The sequence below is a fragment of the Atractosteus spatula genome, chromosome 23 (genome assembly GCF_055471065.1).
Source record: "Atractosteus spatula isolate fAtrSpa1 chromosome 23, fAtrSpa1.hap1, whole genome shotgun sequence".
Classification (NCBI taxonomy): Eukaryota; Metazoa; Chordata; class Actinopteri; order Semionotiformes; family Lepisosteidae; genus Atractosteus; species Atractosteus spatula.
In genome coordinates this window covers 17,558,248-17,572,812 of record NC_142728.1, presented here as the reverse complement: position 1 = coordinate 17,572,812, position 14,565 = coordinate 17,558,248, and the positions used below count along the sequence as shown (strand labels likewise).

At 46.7% G+C, this 14,565-nt stretch overlaps 2 protein-coding genes across 2 annotated transcripts; both read right to left on the bottom strand.

Moving 5' to 3' along the window:
* Positions 1–2,284: 2,284 nt before the first annotated feature.
* On the bottom strand, positions 2,285–6,423 carry rnf224 (ring finger protein 224). Its single transcript, XM_088940424.1, has 3 exons — positions 6,261–6,423; positions 3,594–3,707; positions 2,285–2,805 (listed from the first exon to the last, which is right to left on the bottom strand). Exons 1-3 carry the CDS (start codon positions 6,421–6,423, stop codon positions 2,285–2,287), a joined length of 798 nt encoding a protein of 265 aa, XP_088796550.1.
* A 3,438-nt stretch (positions 6,424–9,861) lies between these two features.
* LOC148816334 (uncharacterized) lies at positions 9,862–12,791 on the bottom strand. Its single transcript, XM_088940734.1, has 2 exons — positions 12,589–12,791; positions 9,862–12,451 (listed from the first exon to the last, which is right to left on the bottom strand). The coding sequence occupies exon 2, from the start codon at positions 12,323–12,325 to the stop codon at positions 11,963–11,965; it is 363 nt and encodes a 120-aa protein (XP_088796860.1). The 5' UTR covers positions 12,326–12,451; positions 12,589–12,791; the 3' UTR covers positions 9,862–11,962.
* Positions 12,792–14,565: the final 1,774 nt, after the last annotated feature.

Here is a 14,565-nt window from a genome sequence, read left to right as displayed (position 1 = left end):
GGTGTCGGGGCTGTGCTGGGCAACGCGCCGCAGAAAAGCAGTCCAAGTGCCCTGATCAGCTACGCTGGGCAGCGGCTGGCCTCAGGAAGGGCAGGTGTGTCCGAGACATCGCTGTGCTCTCAGGCTGCCCTGCGGAGCAACTGGCCAGCTCAGTCTCCAGCGCTATACAGACCGGCTCGCCACTCCAATAGCTTATTACAGCCCTCCGTTCAGCCTGCAGATACGAATACTCTGAAATGAACAGCTTCCAGTCCACAAACCAAACTCCTAAACACTCAATGAGTTCAATGCTGCTTAAACTACCGCTGGATGAGGGATTGTCTCCGAGAGTAAACTAGCATGGTTCCAGACTGGAGGGACTGTTTCTGCCACAGCCGACTCCTGTTTGCTTCAGGCTCAGGTGATTCCTTACAGGCGATGGCCCGGAGGGGCTGGCTCTGTGGAGACAGGTATTTCTGGAAATACCCTCATCTCTCAGCGTTTACCAGCAGGGCACAACAACAACAGAGGTTTTGGAGATTCTGATTTTCACTCCACAAAAGCTGTAGCACACAAGGGCCTCTCTGGGCAGAGGGCTGGATGAGAGATGCTGGGGATCCTGTCAGGGAGGGTCAGAGGCAGGAGCTTCACCCTTCAGCTCACGCTGCTTCAGCGAGTCCCCATTCTCAGTCCACAGCTTATATCTGAGAAATGAGAGATGGAGAAATGTGAGATTAGACTGCTCTTCAGAAGCACTTTGTGGCTGCGATTGTGGGCAGAATAGTAATGTAACCAAAACCATCAGTTTAAAATGTCGCCCCTGAGCTCGGTGCGAAGTGAACTGTCGGATCGGCAGCACTGCGGTGTGACTGGCTTACTGCCTGCCAGGCCCAGTCTGGCCTCTGGCCCCCAGCGGTCACCGTGTTCATGTGAACAGCTGTCTGCTGCACACAACTCTCCACGCAGAAACACCCAGTGATTACTTGCTCCCCATACGCAGATAAGCACAGCTCTTAGGTTAAGACTCCCATCACACACAGAGCAGCTGTCCCTCTGTTTCGAGCCAGCCTGCCTCCTTTCCTGGTGCAGAGAGCCAGAGCTCTTCTGAGTGCAGTGTAAGAAAACAGGAGTGTCAGCTCTTACCTGTCCTTGTTCTTGTGGCCTGGCTCCCGGGGTCCGAGTGCAAAGAGCTCACAGGCTGTGAAGTGAAAAACACAAAATCTAATCGTATCAGTGACTTGACAGCAGTTAAAAATCACCTGCAGAGGAGAGAGGGTGCTGGCTGTGCTGGAGACTGCTGAACTGCTGCTCGCAGTGGAGCAGGACTCCAGGGAGGCAGAGGGAAGGGGGTGTCGTTATGGAAACAGGCCTCAGGTGTGCTCAGGCCATGTGACTCAGTGTCCACAGGTGCGCAGTGAGCTGCTGCAATTGAACAGCTCCACTCGTGCACAGCTACCACACTGGCCCTCAGTACTCATGTCACAGTCTTGCAGACCTGGGCCTTTGCTCACAAGCCACAGAAAACTAGCGTATTCAACAAATGATAAGCTTAAGCCATAACAAAGAAAACCAGCAAGATCTACAATGCAGAGATTAAATCTTTCACATTAGCTATGCTCCAATATGATGAATAACAGTAGCAGTAAAAACTAACACAACCATAAGGCTTGAACACTAATTTTCTTAACTAAATTCTAGCTGTGAATTGCAAAGGTCTCACAGATTTTACCTTAAACTCGAAGAACGAGAGAGAGAGAAAGCTGCTGTGAGGCTCTGCTGCTCTCAAGGTGCTCCTCTCTACCAGTCTCCCCTCTCAGGTGGAAACATGACTGGCTGTGGTGGCTTATAGTAACATAAGCACCGGTACAGTATGTACATAACCAGCACCATCGCTGTACTATAATGATTTTTAAAGAATGGTCAACATACAAGTTACTGCTGTGATACCTGTTTCAGCTAAAGTAAGAACGATACTATTATTACATATCTCTGACTCCTCAAGACACTGTGTGCTTGAGAAAACGGGACGAAGCGGCGCTCTTTAATCACATGAACGTACAGTCCAGTGCAAGACAGCTGATCCTGTTTCATTAAATGAATTCACCTTCTTTAATCATGGAAAACAGCCTGATGCTTCCTGCTCAAAGAAACCGATACTAGTAAAAGGGTGTTGATTGATCACACACGAATCAGCCATTCAAGACAAAGTCAGGAGTCTTCCTGGGACTAGAAAGTGTTTAGACCGTGCGATGTGTTCACAGAGGGGGAGTTGTGAAGTTCGAAGGCATCCGGACGATCCTCCCGCTCACGCGCAGCAGCAGGAGAAGCACGTCCTGCAGCAGGGGCTCCTGGGAAAGTGCGGCTCGGAGGGAGTTCCCCGGGACCAGACCGACGGCGGCTGCTGTGTGACTGGCTGCTTGCACGACGACAGCTTGCGCTCCGGATCGGCGCCACCCTGCTGTGCGCAAGCCCGTTGGCTCTCCGCCTCGGCCTTGGCAGCTAGGAAGGCCGCCAGGTCCAGGTCCAGCGTGCCGGCGCCCCCGCGAGGCAGGGGGGTGTTCTGGCGGCACTGGGGGCAGGGTATCCAGAGCTGCTCATTGAGCAGCACGTCCAGTCGCCGCAGGCACGCCTGGCAAAACGTGTGGCCGCAGTAGAGCTTGCGTGGCAGCCTCTCGGCCAGGTTGAAGGAGGAGTAACAGATGATGCAGTCCAGCTTGCGACTGTCCCTGCCGTGCTTCGCCGCGGGCTCCACGCTGCCCTCTGCTGCCCCCTGCGAGGCAGACGCCGTCTCCGGCTGAGCCTCCCCTGCTTCCAGGGGCATCCTCGCTGAGGGGAGAAACAGGGAAAGCAAGCGGTCACCCTCAATCCGTGTGGCCTGGTCGGCTGCTCTGTGTGCCTCGAGATGTCCAGCAAACTCTTCCACCCTGTCCAGCACTGTCCCACAGCGACAGCCCTCAGCCCTGTTTGCACCTCTAGCACCAGTGGTCACAAAACAAAGGAATTTTTCCTTCTTTTTTATCGATACACTTCCTAGAAAATGGTGTGGTATCCTCCAACAGAGAAGAAGTTAAAGATATTAGCAATTACAACATCTCAATAGTCTATAAGCAAAAGACATTAAAACTTGATGTACAGTTTTTGCTCATAAATGTTGGAATACGTTTCTTGAATAATTAATACTGAACTACTCTGTATGAAACTGCTGTGAAAACATTAATATATCTCAGAAACAGGTTTCAGTCTTACTGAAAGAAGAAATTCAACAAGCACTTCATTTCTGTTTCAATCCTACAGCAGCTACAAAACAACCATGAATAATGTTGACTGATTATTTTAAAGCTTGCTTTTAGGTAGGAGGTCATCTTATCTTTTTTTATGGTGTGAAAACAAGTGGAGTTCTCATCCATATTTTATCTAATTAGAGAGTAATTAACAGATTCCTCATTCCTGAATTTTCCCCATATTTCTTTTTCTACTTTGTTTTTCGTTTTGAATGTAGCTCAAATTTGAGATTTTTACCTCTACATTTTGTTCCCTGCATTTACTTCTGACCTTTTCTTCTGCGGTGGAGACCTACAGAGCCCCTCTGGGGTTGTGATGTGGCTGCCTGCCACCTTCTCTCATGTCCGCTGTGTCCAGATCCCCAGCTGCAAATGTCCTGGGCAGCTCAGAGTCCTGGAGTCCTGTGCCCATCAGCCCCGAGTCTGAAGACTGAGACTGAAGCCATCCTGCAGCTCGGAGAGGGAGATCGGACTGATCGCAGCTGTCCGGCTCTCGAGAGGCTCCCTGCAGTGTGCTGCCCACCTGCCTGTATCAGGTGCCAGGCCTGCTGCTGCCCTAGTGCAGCAGCTGTCAGGTGGGGTGAGAGCTGTCACCGGCTCAGGTTTCTATTCTTCGGGAACAGGTGAAACAGGGATCAGTTTACAGCCGCTGCTTCACTCTTAGAAGCCACTCAGAAACCCAACACTTTCCCCAGCATCCGAGCACAGTCCAGCATTAACATGGGGACCCCAGCCAGCAGGACAGTCCAGCATTAACATGGGGACCCCAGCCAGCCAGGACAGTCCTGCATTAACATGGGGACCCCAGCCAGCCAGGACAGTCCAGCATTAACATGGGGACCCCAGCCAGCAGGACAGTCCAGCATTAACATGGGGACCCCAGCCAGCCAGGACAGTCCTGCATTAACATGGGCACCCCAGCCAGCACGACAGTCCAGCACTAACATGGGCCTAACTAACTTTGAGCCTGTCTTTGATTGTGGAAACATTTGATCTTTTGATTTCTTAAAACGGTGCACAATGTTTAACGAAGAAGGATAATATTTAACTGTTTCTGCTACTTAGGATATTCTAGGAAGAGAAACAACTCTTTTGTTCACAGGAAAGGTTTTTGATCACCAGGACTGCTATCCTCTATCTGGTTTTGGGATTTTTCCTGAGTCACAGGACTCTGAAGTACCTATGGCAGGGACCTGTTCTGAGCTTTCAACACTAGTAGTCATTAGATGGCGCTAGAGACGAGCTAGAAACCACAGCCGTTACTTGTACTTTAAAGTCACAGCTATAACAGCTGTAGGTAATTGTGTAGTAATTACTCCACTGGAGTTTAGGGCAGTCTGTGTTTTACTATTCGTGTTGTGTATCATAAAGTTTCTGAAGTCAAGTCAAGGAGTGCTTTCCGCAAATGCTGTAGACACCGGTCTTCATAGCGTTCTTGTTTAAGTTCAGTTTATCATATGCATAAGCGCAATGAAATGCTTAATTTGCAAGTATGCAAAGCTTGGAAGAAATCTTTCCGTCGGCCCTCGCAGCAAGCACAAAGAGATTCTTAAAATCATTATAAGAACGTGGAGACGGGAGCTATGTTTACGAATTGTGAAAATAATTTCTGGCAATGCACGCTTTATTAGAGACTCATCAACACATTCGACTCTAGCCGCAGAGGCCTAAGGTACAAGTCCAGTTTCCATGTCTATTGTGTGTATATTTCATGTTGCAGCGGTTAGTCTGTTCTTTAACCATGTCTTCAGAATCAAATACTTCAACAAAACATGGAAACTTTTCGAAGAAATTACGATAGCGCGCATTTCAGTGTTTGGTCCTGCTCTGTGTCTCGCGTGATATCACTAAAATTCAGATTCTAAGCAACACAAAAGTGAAAACAAAGCTGCGTGAGACGCTGGGCTTTGCTTGCCTGGAGCCGATATTCAGCAGTGCACTCGGAGCTGTAAATTGCTGCTGGAGTACCCGGTTAAACCACTCAGACACCGAAACAAGCGCTCTCGGCTTTCAGGAAGCTGGCCGTATGGTTGCTCACAATCGCCCCAGTGTTGCACAAACATGTCATTTCCTGCTGCAATGTGCAACCTCACAGTGTGGAAAGCTGCGTGTCACAATTGTTATTTTAACAGATCAGCCCAGTGTGCTGTGGCTACATACAGTACTAAGCTAAACAACAGCCTTGGGGGCTGTTCGCAACCATGGCTAGGAGCAGGGTGTCCCCGCCCAGTAGAAACAGCTCCTGTGGAAGTGCGCCTTGTGAACTGTTTGGGCACAAAACCTCCAGTGTCTGTTTCTTGATAGAATGTATGAGGAAGAAAGATGCCACAAAATACATACAGCACTGGGGGATAAACAGGAATTGTTCATGGGCCTCACTGTTACAGTAACTGTGGTAAATACTGTGACTTCCTGCCCAAGTTCGCTTCAGAAGGTGCGAGAAACTAGTTCCAGTTCTAAGCAGGTCTGATTTCACTACCTGTGAATCGATGTGCATCACCAGACCTTGAGGGACGCAGAGTCTTGTTTCGTTAACCTGCTGAACTTAATTGCATTGAATTAATGGCTTTTAAATAAATATCTTGCAGTGGCCTGTCTGGCCACACCTCTAGTTAAATCTTGGCCCCAGCATAATTCACACACAGAGCTCTCCTAGGAACAGAGCAAGCAGAACAGGTCCAATAGCTCTCTCCGTCTCTGTGCCTGTCGGTCAGCTTGTTCCTTCGTGAGCTCGCTGTCTGGCTCTGCAGCAGCTGGTGAACAGAGTCAGCTGTCCTCTTTTGGTTTAAGCATCTTTTCTGCACTGTTGGAGTGTTTTAAGTTCTTGTCACACGTAGCCCTCAACGCTCTGCGACAAACTGTTTTCAAAGTTGTTTGCAGAGTTTTTACTCAGTTTACCTCTCAGATGCTCAGACCAGACTCTCTCAAAGTAGACGTCTGTTTGTTTTGGCAACTATTTGGCCAGAGCATAGCAGTTACATGAGAATACTGGAGCCAGACTGCAGGTCACTTCCCTTGGCTCCTCTGTGCCTGAGCGGAACAGTTTTCTCATCATCGCAATCTGTCTTTCTAGGGTGATGCTGATGGTACTGGCCCAGTCCCAGTCCTCAGTGTCAAGCAGCGTGGGGTTGGAGCCCATGTGACTGGCATGAGACACGTTCATTCTCACCACCGAGAGCGAGTTCGGCTGCTACAGACAGCAACGCCCAGCAACCTGGGGGTTCTGTACTAACATGAGAGTGGCTACATGTCCTGACAGCATATCACCAAAACTTTGCTGCCCATGTAGCAAGATGTCTTTTAAACTAGTAATACAGGACGTAGGTAAGTTTTTACTAGTGTTGAAGGATTATTATCAACAGAAATTCAGAGAGATATTTTCTTTCTTATGTCATCATGTCGAAGGCTCCCTCTGGCTTCTGTCTGTATCTGTCTGAAGCAGCCTATTCGTGTAGGAGGTCTGCTGTGTTTCTGTTCACCGTGATCTGACAGTGCCCCTTCCCAGCTAACTCTGGGTCTGGACTATCCACGAGCACACTCTCTGCTGAAGTGCTGTCTTGAGGTTCTACGGCTCTTTCTTGTGTAAAAGTTTTTCCTTCCTCGTGTGATAGCCTGACCGGTGACTTGTTAAAACAGCTGCCACTCTGAAACTAAACAAAGGCAGAAACAATGTCAGTGTGAGTGAACGTAGGCAGGATCAATCTCACACCTGACATCACAGTCCCCCTGGGCATGAGCTTGACTCATCTCTCCAAGAGCCTTCTGCCACATGGCCACATGCAAATATCTACAGGTTGATGATCATTTACATCAGCTTTCGGCGAATGTCTCCTCTGTGCTGCATGCAAAAATGGATTGTTTATCATCTAGGTCTCAAAATGTGACACCTTTAATCTAAGATGAGACAAATTTGTGGGTCCTTAGCAAAGAGTTTAGGCTCGGGTGGTACACAGAACAGGATAAGACACAACTCAATAGCCGTTTCATTTGATCCAAGGGTCTCATCCAGCCATTTCTTGAAAGAAGTATCGGCTTCAACAACATGGCTGGGCAGCTTGCTCCAGACTCCCCCAACTGTGTGTGTAAAGAAGTGCCTCCTGTTCTTAGTTTTTAAAAATCGATTCCATAATTTACTTTTGTGTCCCCTTGCTTGTGTTTCACTGTTGATTCTGAAGAAATTTGATCATTTCCATTAGCTTACATGTTATAGAAGTAGGACTTGTTGGGCAACAATTATTTTGTTTGGTTTTGATGCCCTTTTTATGGATGGGTGCTTCATTAGCAGTTTACAGACCATGGGCACCCCTCTCATGAGTGGCTGTTGAAAATATTTTGTTTGAAGAGCCTATGAAATTAATTCTATCTCTTGATCTCTTGCTTCCTTGAGTACAGTTGGTAGAGAACCATCAGGCTCTGAAGGTGCATTTCTCTTGAAATATTTCTTCTGTAGCCTCACCTGTGCTGGTATTTATCACAGACCGTGGACTTTGCTTAGCCTGGGGTATGTTGTTGACTTTTTCCTTGTGAAGCAATCTTTTAATAAATCAGACATTTCCTTGTCATCTTCTGTCAAGTTACCATTTTTATCTCTGAGACATTGTACATTACCCTTTCCTGCTCTCCTACAGTCGTAATACTGAAAAAAACATTTCTTTATTTCTATATTAGTTTCTATATTTCCCTTGGCTTTTATAATATCTTCTCATACCTTCTAAAGATTTTTCTGAAATTATTTGTCGAACCATTTGGGCTTCTGCACTCCAGCCTTGAAATTAGTTACTGTTAGGATGAGCCAGAGGGAACAGAGATGTTCTTCCTCCTGTATTTCCGTAAGAATTAAAATTGAGCTATAAAAGTTCTTCTTTGCTGTGGGCATCCAGCAGGGAGGTGCAGTTCTGCAAGCTGAGCGCAGCACAGGTGTGGTCTCGATACTGAAGGAAAAGGGAATTTGCACAGGAATTCTCAATCCCTTCCTTTGTCTCTGTCTGTGAGCAGCCAGGTGTGGCTGTACCGACATTCCTGACGTGATAGATAAGCTCAAGCTGTCGCCTCTCTCTCTGCTGTGGGACTCCACTCCTCTCTCCACAGCCTCTGCTTCTGTCCCCCTGAGTCGGGTCCAGCTGGCGGGAGACCCTCCCTTCCAGAACCATGGTGGGACCCTGTTTTTACTACCAGTAAACCTTAACCTGAGATACTGGACTAGCATCAAATTTCTGAACGCCAGCACAGCTCCTGGTCCCGCGTGTTCGTCTACTCTTTAATCTTCAGGGGCACGTGGAGATTAAAGACAAACTAAATAAAAGACAAATTAAGTGAAAATTTGGCAGGGGTCACATTTCCCCCTGATGTTTAGGAATAATCTCTACTGATGCTTTCTTGCCCTGTACAAGTAATGAGAAAAAAAAAGATAGAAAACACATAAACAAAAAGATATTTGTTTACTGCAAAATGAAGGTAATTTGATTGTGTTGTCATGTCAAGTCAAATCAAAGTGTATTTATCAAATGCACAACAAGACAGCGTGCAGCAGTAGTTGCTGGCAGTGAAATGTCTTTGTCAATGAGTCACTTTATGTTCACCTGTCTCCTCCCCGGGAGAGATTGAGCAAACTGATCTACAGGCTGTGAAAGGCCTCAGTAGCCCTGGAGCTCTCTGCATTACCATGGCAGAGGAAACACACTGCAGCTGCTCATGTCTGGGAACTGGGCTGGACTGAGCTACACACCTTCTCATTATCACACACATGGAATAATACCCAACAGTCACGCTCTTTTAAACAGTAACATCACCTCAATACATCCTAACCGTTGCCTACAGCACCAGAAAACACGTTTAATTAAATGACCAGCTGCACCGCTGTCATGCAGATACGAAACCTGTGTTGATATTTTTCTAGTTGGTTCTGGATTTCAGCAGCTTCTGACTGCACTCTGCCGACAGATTCAGTATCTGGGCTGTGTCAGAAGTGTAACTAGCTGTTAACACATCCTCAGAGGTCAGTGATACAAAGACAGCCATGAAGCTATTTTAATATTTTAAACTCGTCTGGAAGGAGTGCACAGTGAAATCTGGGTGCCTCCTCAGACGCTCTCTGCTCTGGGCTTTGGGACTAATTACATAATTATTACATTTTTACATTATTAACATGAGACATTTACTTCATCCTTTACTGTTCTTTTGCTCTTGTAGTGTGGAAAAGACTTGGATAATTTATTTTAGTCTCTGTTGCAAAATTCTTTACTCTCCTGGCCTTTCTAATATCCTTTATACCTGTTCTTACAGATCCTCACACCCTGTTTATTTAGGTGGATCCTGTTCCTTTAAATGAATAGCTTTTTGTTTCCATTTAAACATATTATGATCTTAGTTCCCCAATGGTTCCCTCACTTTTCAACACACTATTATTCATTATTACAGCAGTACTTGTTACCGTGGAAATATAAACACCCACCAATCGCTTCCTTTCTTGCGCTGTTTTTTAATACTCCACTTTATATATGTCTCCATTTTCCCTTTTGTTTATTTTTTTTTCTTGAATGACTTTGTTTTTATTTTTGGTTTCTGTTAAAGATTGTGACCACACTCATGCCCACACAGACAATCACAATAATTTAGATTTATTTAAAAAATAGCAAGCAGGCAACACAGCTTCAGAGCTAACAGTGCACTTGTTAAAAGACCATCACACATCCTTCTTCAAGGATACCAATCAGAATCCCATTGCACAGCACTCTGATCCACTCCAGGTTTTGTATTGTCCTCAATCAGAATCCCATTGCACAACAGTCTGATCCACTCCAGGCACCATGTAGTTAATGCTTTCTGTCTTTAGAATATACTCTTTATAGCTGTATGTTACTTTTCTGTTTCATTTACTAAAGAACATTCCTGAAACTTAAAATAATTTTGCTCTTTTGCAATGGAAGCCTAATTTCCCTCCCTGTCTCTTCACAGGATGATCCCGACACTGGGCCACAGCATCACATGGGACAACAGGACAGCCTCATCCCTGCCCTGGAGACATGATGCCTATTCGAATAGGATCTTTTAATTAGCCCCTTTAATTATGGTAACTATTCACATTTACATAGCCAGCTCTGTGCCATAGCAGAGAGTGATCATGTACATCACATCACACAGAACACCCCAACAGGTTTGTGACAAAGCTAGCCTGAGTCTCAAAACGGCATACACAGTATGGACAGACAGTAGTAAAATAAAAATAGCTTAAAATAACACACTCAAATAAAAATATCTCTTTGTTACTGAAAATATATATTTTTTTCTTCACATTTTTGCGATATCCGCAAATAAATTTGTCCGCAGTGGCAAATTATTTTTAACCACTTATTTTAAGAAATCCTTATTCTTATATCCTTAAGAAAGCTCTTATGTAAATAGGTTATGATTTTTTTTTACTCTTTACATATGCCTACATTAAATCACAATTCCCAAACACAGTGCTTGCTCTCCACTGGGTCACAAAGCTGAGAGTCATCACACAGTACTGGGGCTACTGGGCTGGTGGCTGGTGGGTCCCACTCGGGCCTGGTCCTGGTCTCTCAGTAATGGAAGATTTCTCTTACATTACCGTTTCTAACCACTGGTGCACATACAAGCAGTGTAGGCGTCCACACAGTGTGGCTTGCATGTTGAACCAATAGCAGTTATTTTCTGCACAGACTGGCTTGGCAGGATGGCTGACATACAGTCTGCCCCCAGTGCACGCAGGTAAAGACTTCGGCTAACCACTCAAACACACCTCATTCATTTAAACCTGTTCTGCAACTGTCAGCCTCCTTATGCTTTATTCAGAGAGGGTGATGTCATCAATGAGGGTTGGGTCTGGTTCCCAGCCCACTGGCCTGGGAGTTCAGAGCTGTTTTCTTGCCCATTTCCTGTCCAGTTAGCTGGTCCTGGGTGCCCTACAACAGCCTTGCACAGCTCCACACCTGGAGGATCAGCACTGTAAGCCAGTGACTTTTTAGAACCACAGACAGAGAGGATTTTAGGATGGTCCAAAGAAGCACATAGTTCAGTAACAGCAGAGCCTGGGCGACCGGACTTGTGCATCCAGGGTTTTTAGGTAAACATGACAGCAGCTCCAACCAGTTGTATACCACACATTTCAGTTGACCCTGCTTCCCACAGTTTGGTCACATCTTGTCAAATCTCTCAATACTGCATCTTAATGAACCTCTGATTTTGACTGATTGTTACTTAGTCCTCACTCCTTTCACTGTGACACACAACACTCTCCCACACTCCGCACTGCCTCACTGAAACACATCTCAGTAGCCTGCAGACTGGATCCACTGCCACAGGGTCCTGCCCTTTGAAACGTACTGGTAAAGATGTATTCACAGTGACGAACGCAAAGTAACCATTAGGAAATAGTGCAATTGGCATACAATTCTAAAACACTGCTATTATTAAGCAAATTAAATTATTTTTAGACTCAAAGAAAGTCAGAATGACATAAAACAGTGACCGATCTCTGAGTTTGGTTGCACAACTGTCTGAATGCATGTTCACAGTGCAGAGGTACAGCAGGACAACCGCTCTCAAATTGCACCAGTAACACAGCCGAGGTTTTGTGGATCAGTCCCCTGGTTAGTGAAGGTTCGGAGCGGCGGCTCGGCGTGGATGTTCTGCGCAGGGCAGCGGTGTAGCCCCAGGCAGTGCGAGGAGCGGCAGCCCCTTCACTTCTTCCTGCAGGGCCGGCAGCAGCAGTAGCAGCACGACACCTCCTCCTCGTCCTCCTTCACGGTGAAGTCCTGCATCTTGGCCTCGTATGGCGGGGGGCTCCTGGTGTCGATGGTGTATATGGGCATGGCGGCTGGCATGTCCGAGCCTGGCGGCCGGAAGCTGCCGTAGGGATTGAGGGCAGAGGCTCTGGCGCCATGGCCCGCATGGAGCCCGGCGCTGGCGGCCAGCGGGTTCACTATCACGGTGCTGGAGTCCTCGGATATGGGCCTGAGCTGCGCGCGGGGGATCAAGACGTCGCCATAGGGGTTGTCCAGAGACAAACCTTCCATCTCCCCTCTGAGGCAGGACAAGTTCATCACACCGCGAGCAGAGGAGTGAGAGGAGCGCTTTCTCCTCCTTCCAGGCCTCGTCTCACAGGTCACAGACAGACTGCAGGTTTCGGAAGATATTCTCTGGCATGAGGAGGTTTTACTCCAAAGATCCTGTGAAATTAGGATTCGTGATTAAAAGCACAATAGTGACTCCACTTTAAAAGGTAACTCTGCTTTTTTTGTTTTGTTTTTTGTTTTTATAAGGTTGCTTTTTTAAGAATTTATCCCAAATAAGGACATTTACTCACCTTCCTCTTTACTTGACAATAGGACCTGCTTCAAGAATCTCCGTAAACTGAACAGGAGGTAGGCACTCCAACGTGGTCTTTCAGAAGTTTGAGCTAATCCCTTTGAAAGAAACAAAGATGAGTCTTGTCTTCTCCTTCTTAGCAGACGGTGTTGGCGAAGGGGAAGCCTGCTCTTGTCTTGTCGAAGGGCTCCTCCGCTCTGTGGGACAGTGCGAGGCTGCAGGTGTTTTGGCCAGGAGCTGCATTCCAGCAGACCTGCTCCCCACAGGGCTGGGCTGAAGCAGGAGAGGGGCGGCTCTCAGTGAGTCAGAGCAGGAGTGAGATGCCCCTCCCACACGCCAGCCATAGCGACTGAGTCACACAACTCACTGCCTTGCTGAAGCCTGTCTCCGGTATCCCAAACCCTAATTCTTTTAGCCTTCTTATTCTTGACTTGCTGGAAACAGCTGAGAAAGAGCAGATATGGCACAGCTCTCGGTTTAACCCAGCTTCCAAGAAACGTGCGGGCTGGGTTAATTGATGCCGCTGTGTGAGTGCTCATGTCCTGAGCTTGTAACGAGCTCTACACTAGGAATACAGGGGGCAGCTTTCTGATGATGGATAGGTAGATGAGTTTGTGAGCATATAATCAGTGTTATTCTTCATTTTAAAAGTCTTTTTTTCCAAGTAAGTCCAGCAAGCTACTAATTAATGTGGGTAGAATGTTAGTCACTGAAAATGATGTTCAAACACGTGATAATGAGGTGGGTTTTAACATGAGCAGCACTCCTGCCCTCCAGCATAGACGTGGCGTCCAGACAGCATCATCGTGAGCTCAATGGCCTTTGTTCTCTTGTCCTTCCTAAGCGCAGATGACCACACGGGAGCGAACAGCTTCTTTGTGCTGGTGAAGTCAACAGTCACCAAGCCGCCCGGCACTGCCTTCCAACATCAGGGGGCACTGCTGCTTTCTGCACCACAGGACCTGCCGCTATGATTGAGGACCCGGGCTGAAAATAAACATTCCTGCATAGTTTTATTTCTGGGAAAATGTTTATATTAAGAAAAAAGTACATGTTTTCACTGAGTAAATGTGTCACAGGAATAAGGCATCCAACGTAATTGCTCGTTCAGGAATAAGATGAGCCATGTGTTTCTGGTGACAGACTGACTCTGACTTTCATTTAATTAAACCACATTCCAGGCTCTTAGGCATGCCTGGTTCTCCTTTCTCCTTCTTAGGCACGATGTAGTCGGTTGTGTTCTTCAGCAGAGCCTTCATACCTCAGAGCAATGGAATGCACAGGAAAAGAGTTTGTACACTAGATGCTGCACTGCCTGAAGTTTTAGTCAATTATTATGTGTGATAGAGAACACGCTGAGATTGTATATCCAAATCTTAGGATGTACAGTCATAGCAGTGTTGCCATGGAGACTTTTTGGAAGTGAGAGGGAAAGCGGTAAATTTAGCAGAATGTACTTTGCCTTACTTTGATGGATTTAGTCAAAGGAAGGATGGAGTGTTTGCTTACTCATGCTTGCTTTCTCTGCTACCCACCTAGATATTAGTCTAGGCATCTCACTTCACAGTAAAACTGAGAGCTGAATAATAACTGCTTCCTTACAAGGACGTCAAGCTGTGCACACAATGGAATGGGAAATGCTGAGCTTATACCCAGACGGTGTCATAAGGAAGTTTGCTTTATTGTTTGTGGAATGCTGTTTATTCTGATGTCCATGTGATTTCACAGGACATTCTTTGTGCAGCTGTAAGCAGTGTTATTCTGTATCAGGATGGACGAGCTGTTACCTGCTCTAGCTCTGTGCTCTGAGCCAGCTGCAGATACAGCTGTGCCAGCGGACTGGCATCACTGCGCCGCTGTGGGTGATGGCAGTGCCATGAGAGTCTTTGTTAGTCTGATAGTCTGATAGAAATCTGAGATGGGACTGGTTTCGGACCCGTGTGAGAACAGAGCAGGGGGTCGTAGAGCAGCTGTA

What these genes read in the sequence shown, in the direction of transcription:
- rnf224 (XM_088940424.1), bottom strand. Translation starts at nt 6,423, where the DNA reads ATGAACGTGTCTCATGCCAGTCACATGGGCTCCAACCCCACGCTGCTT. An exon ending in GCCAAGGGAAGTGACCTGCA is followed by an intron (nt 3,708 to 6,260) that starts GTCTGGCTCCAG and finishes TCCGAGCTGCAG; the next exon opens with GATGGCTTCAGTCTCAGTCT. An exon ending in CACAGCGGACATGAGAGAAG is followed by an intron (nt 2,806 to 3,593) that starts GTGGCAGGCAGC and finishes TTCTCCCCTCAG; the next exon opens with CGAGGATGCCCCTGGAAGCA.
- LOC148816334 (XM_088940734.1), bottom strand. Translation starts at nt 12,325, where the DNA reads ATGAACTTGTCCTGCCTCAGAGGGGAGATGGAAGGTTTGTCTCTGGAC.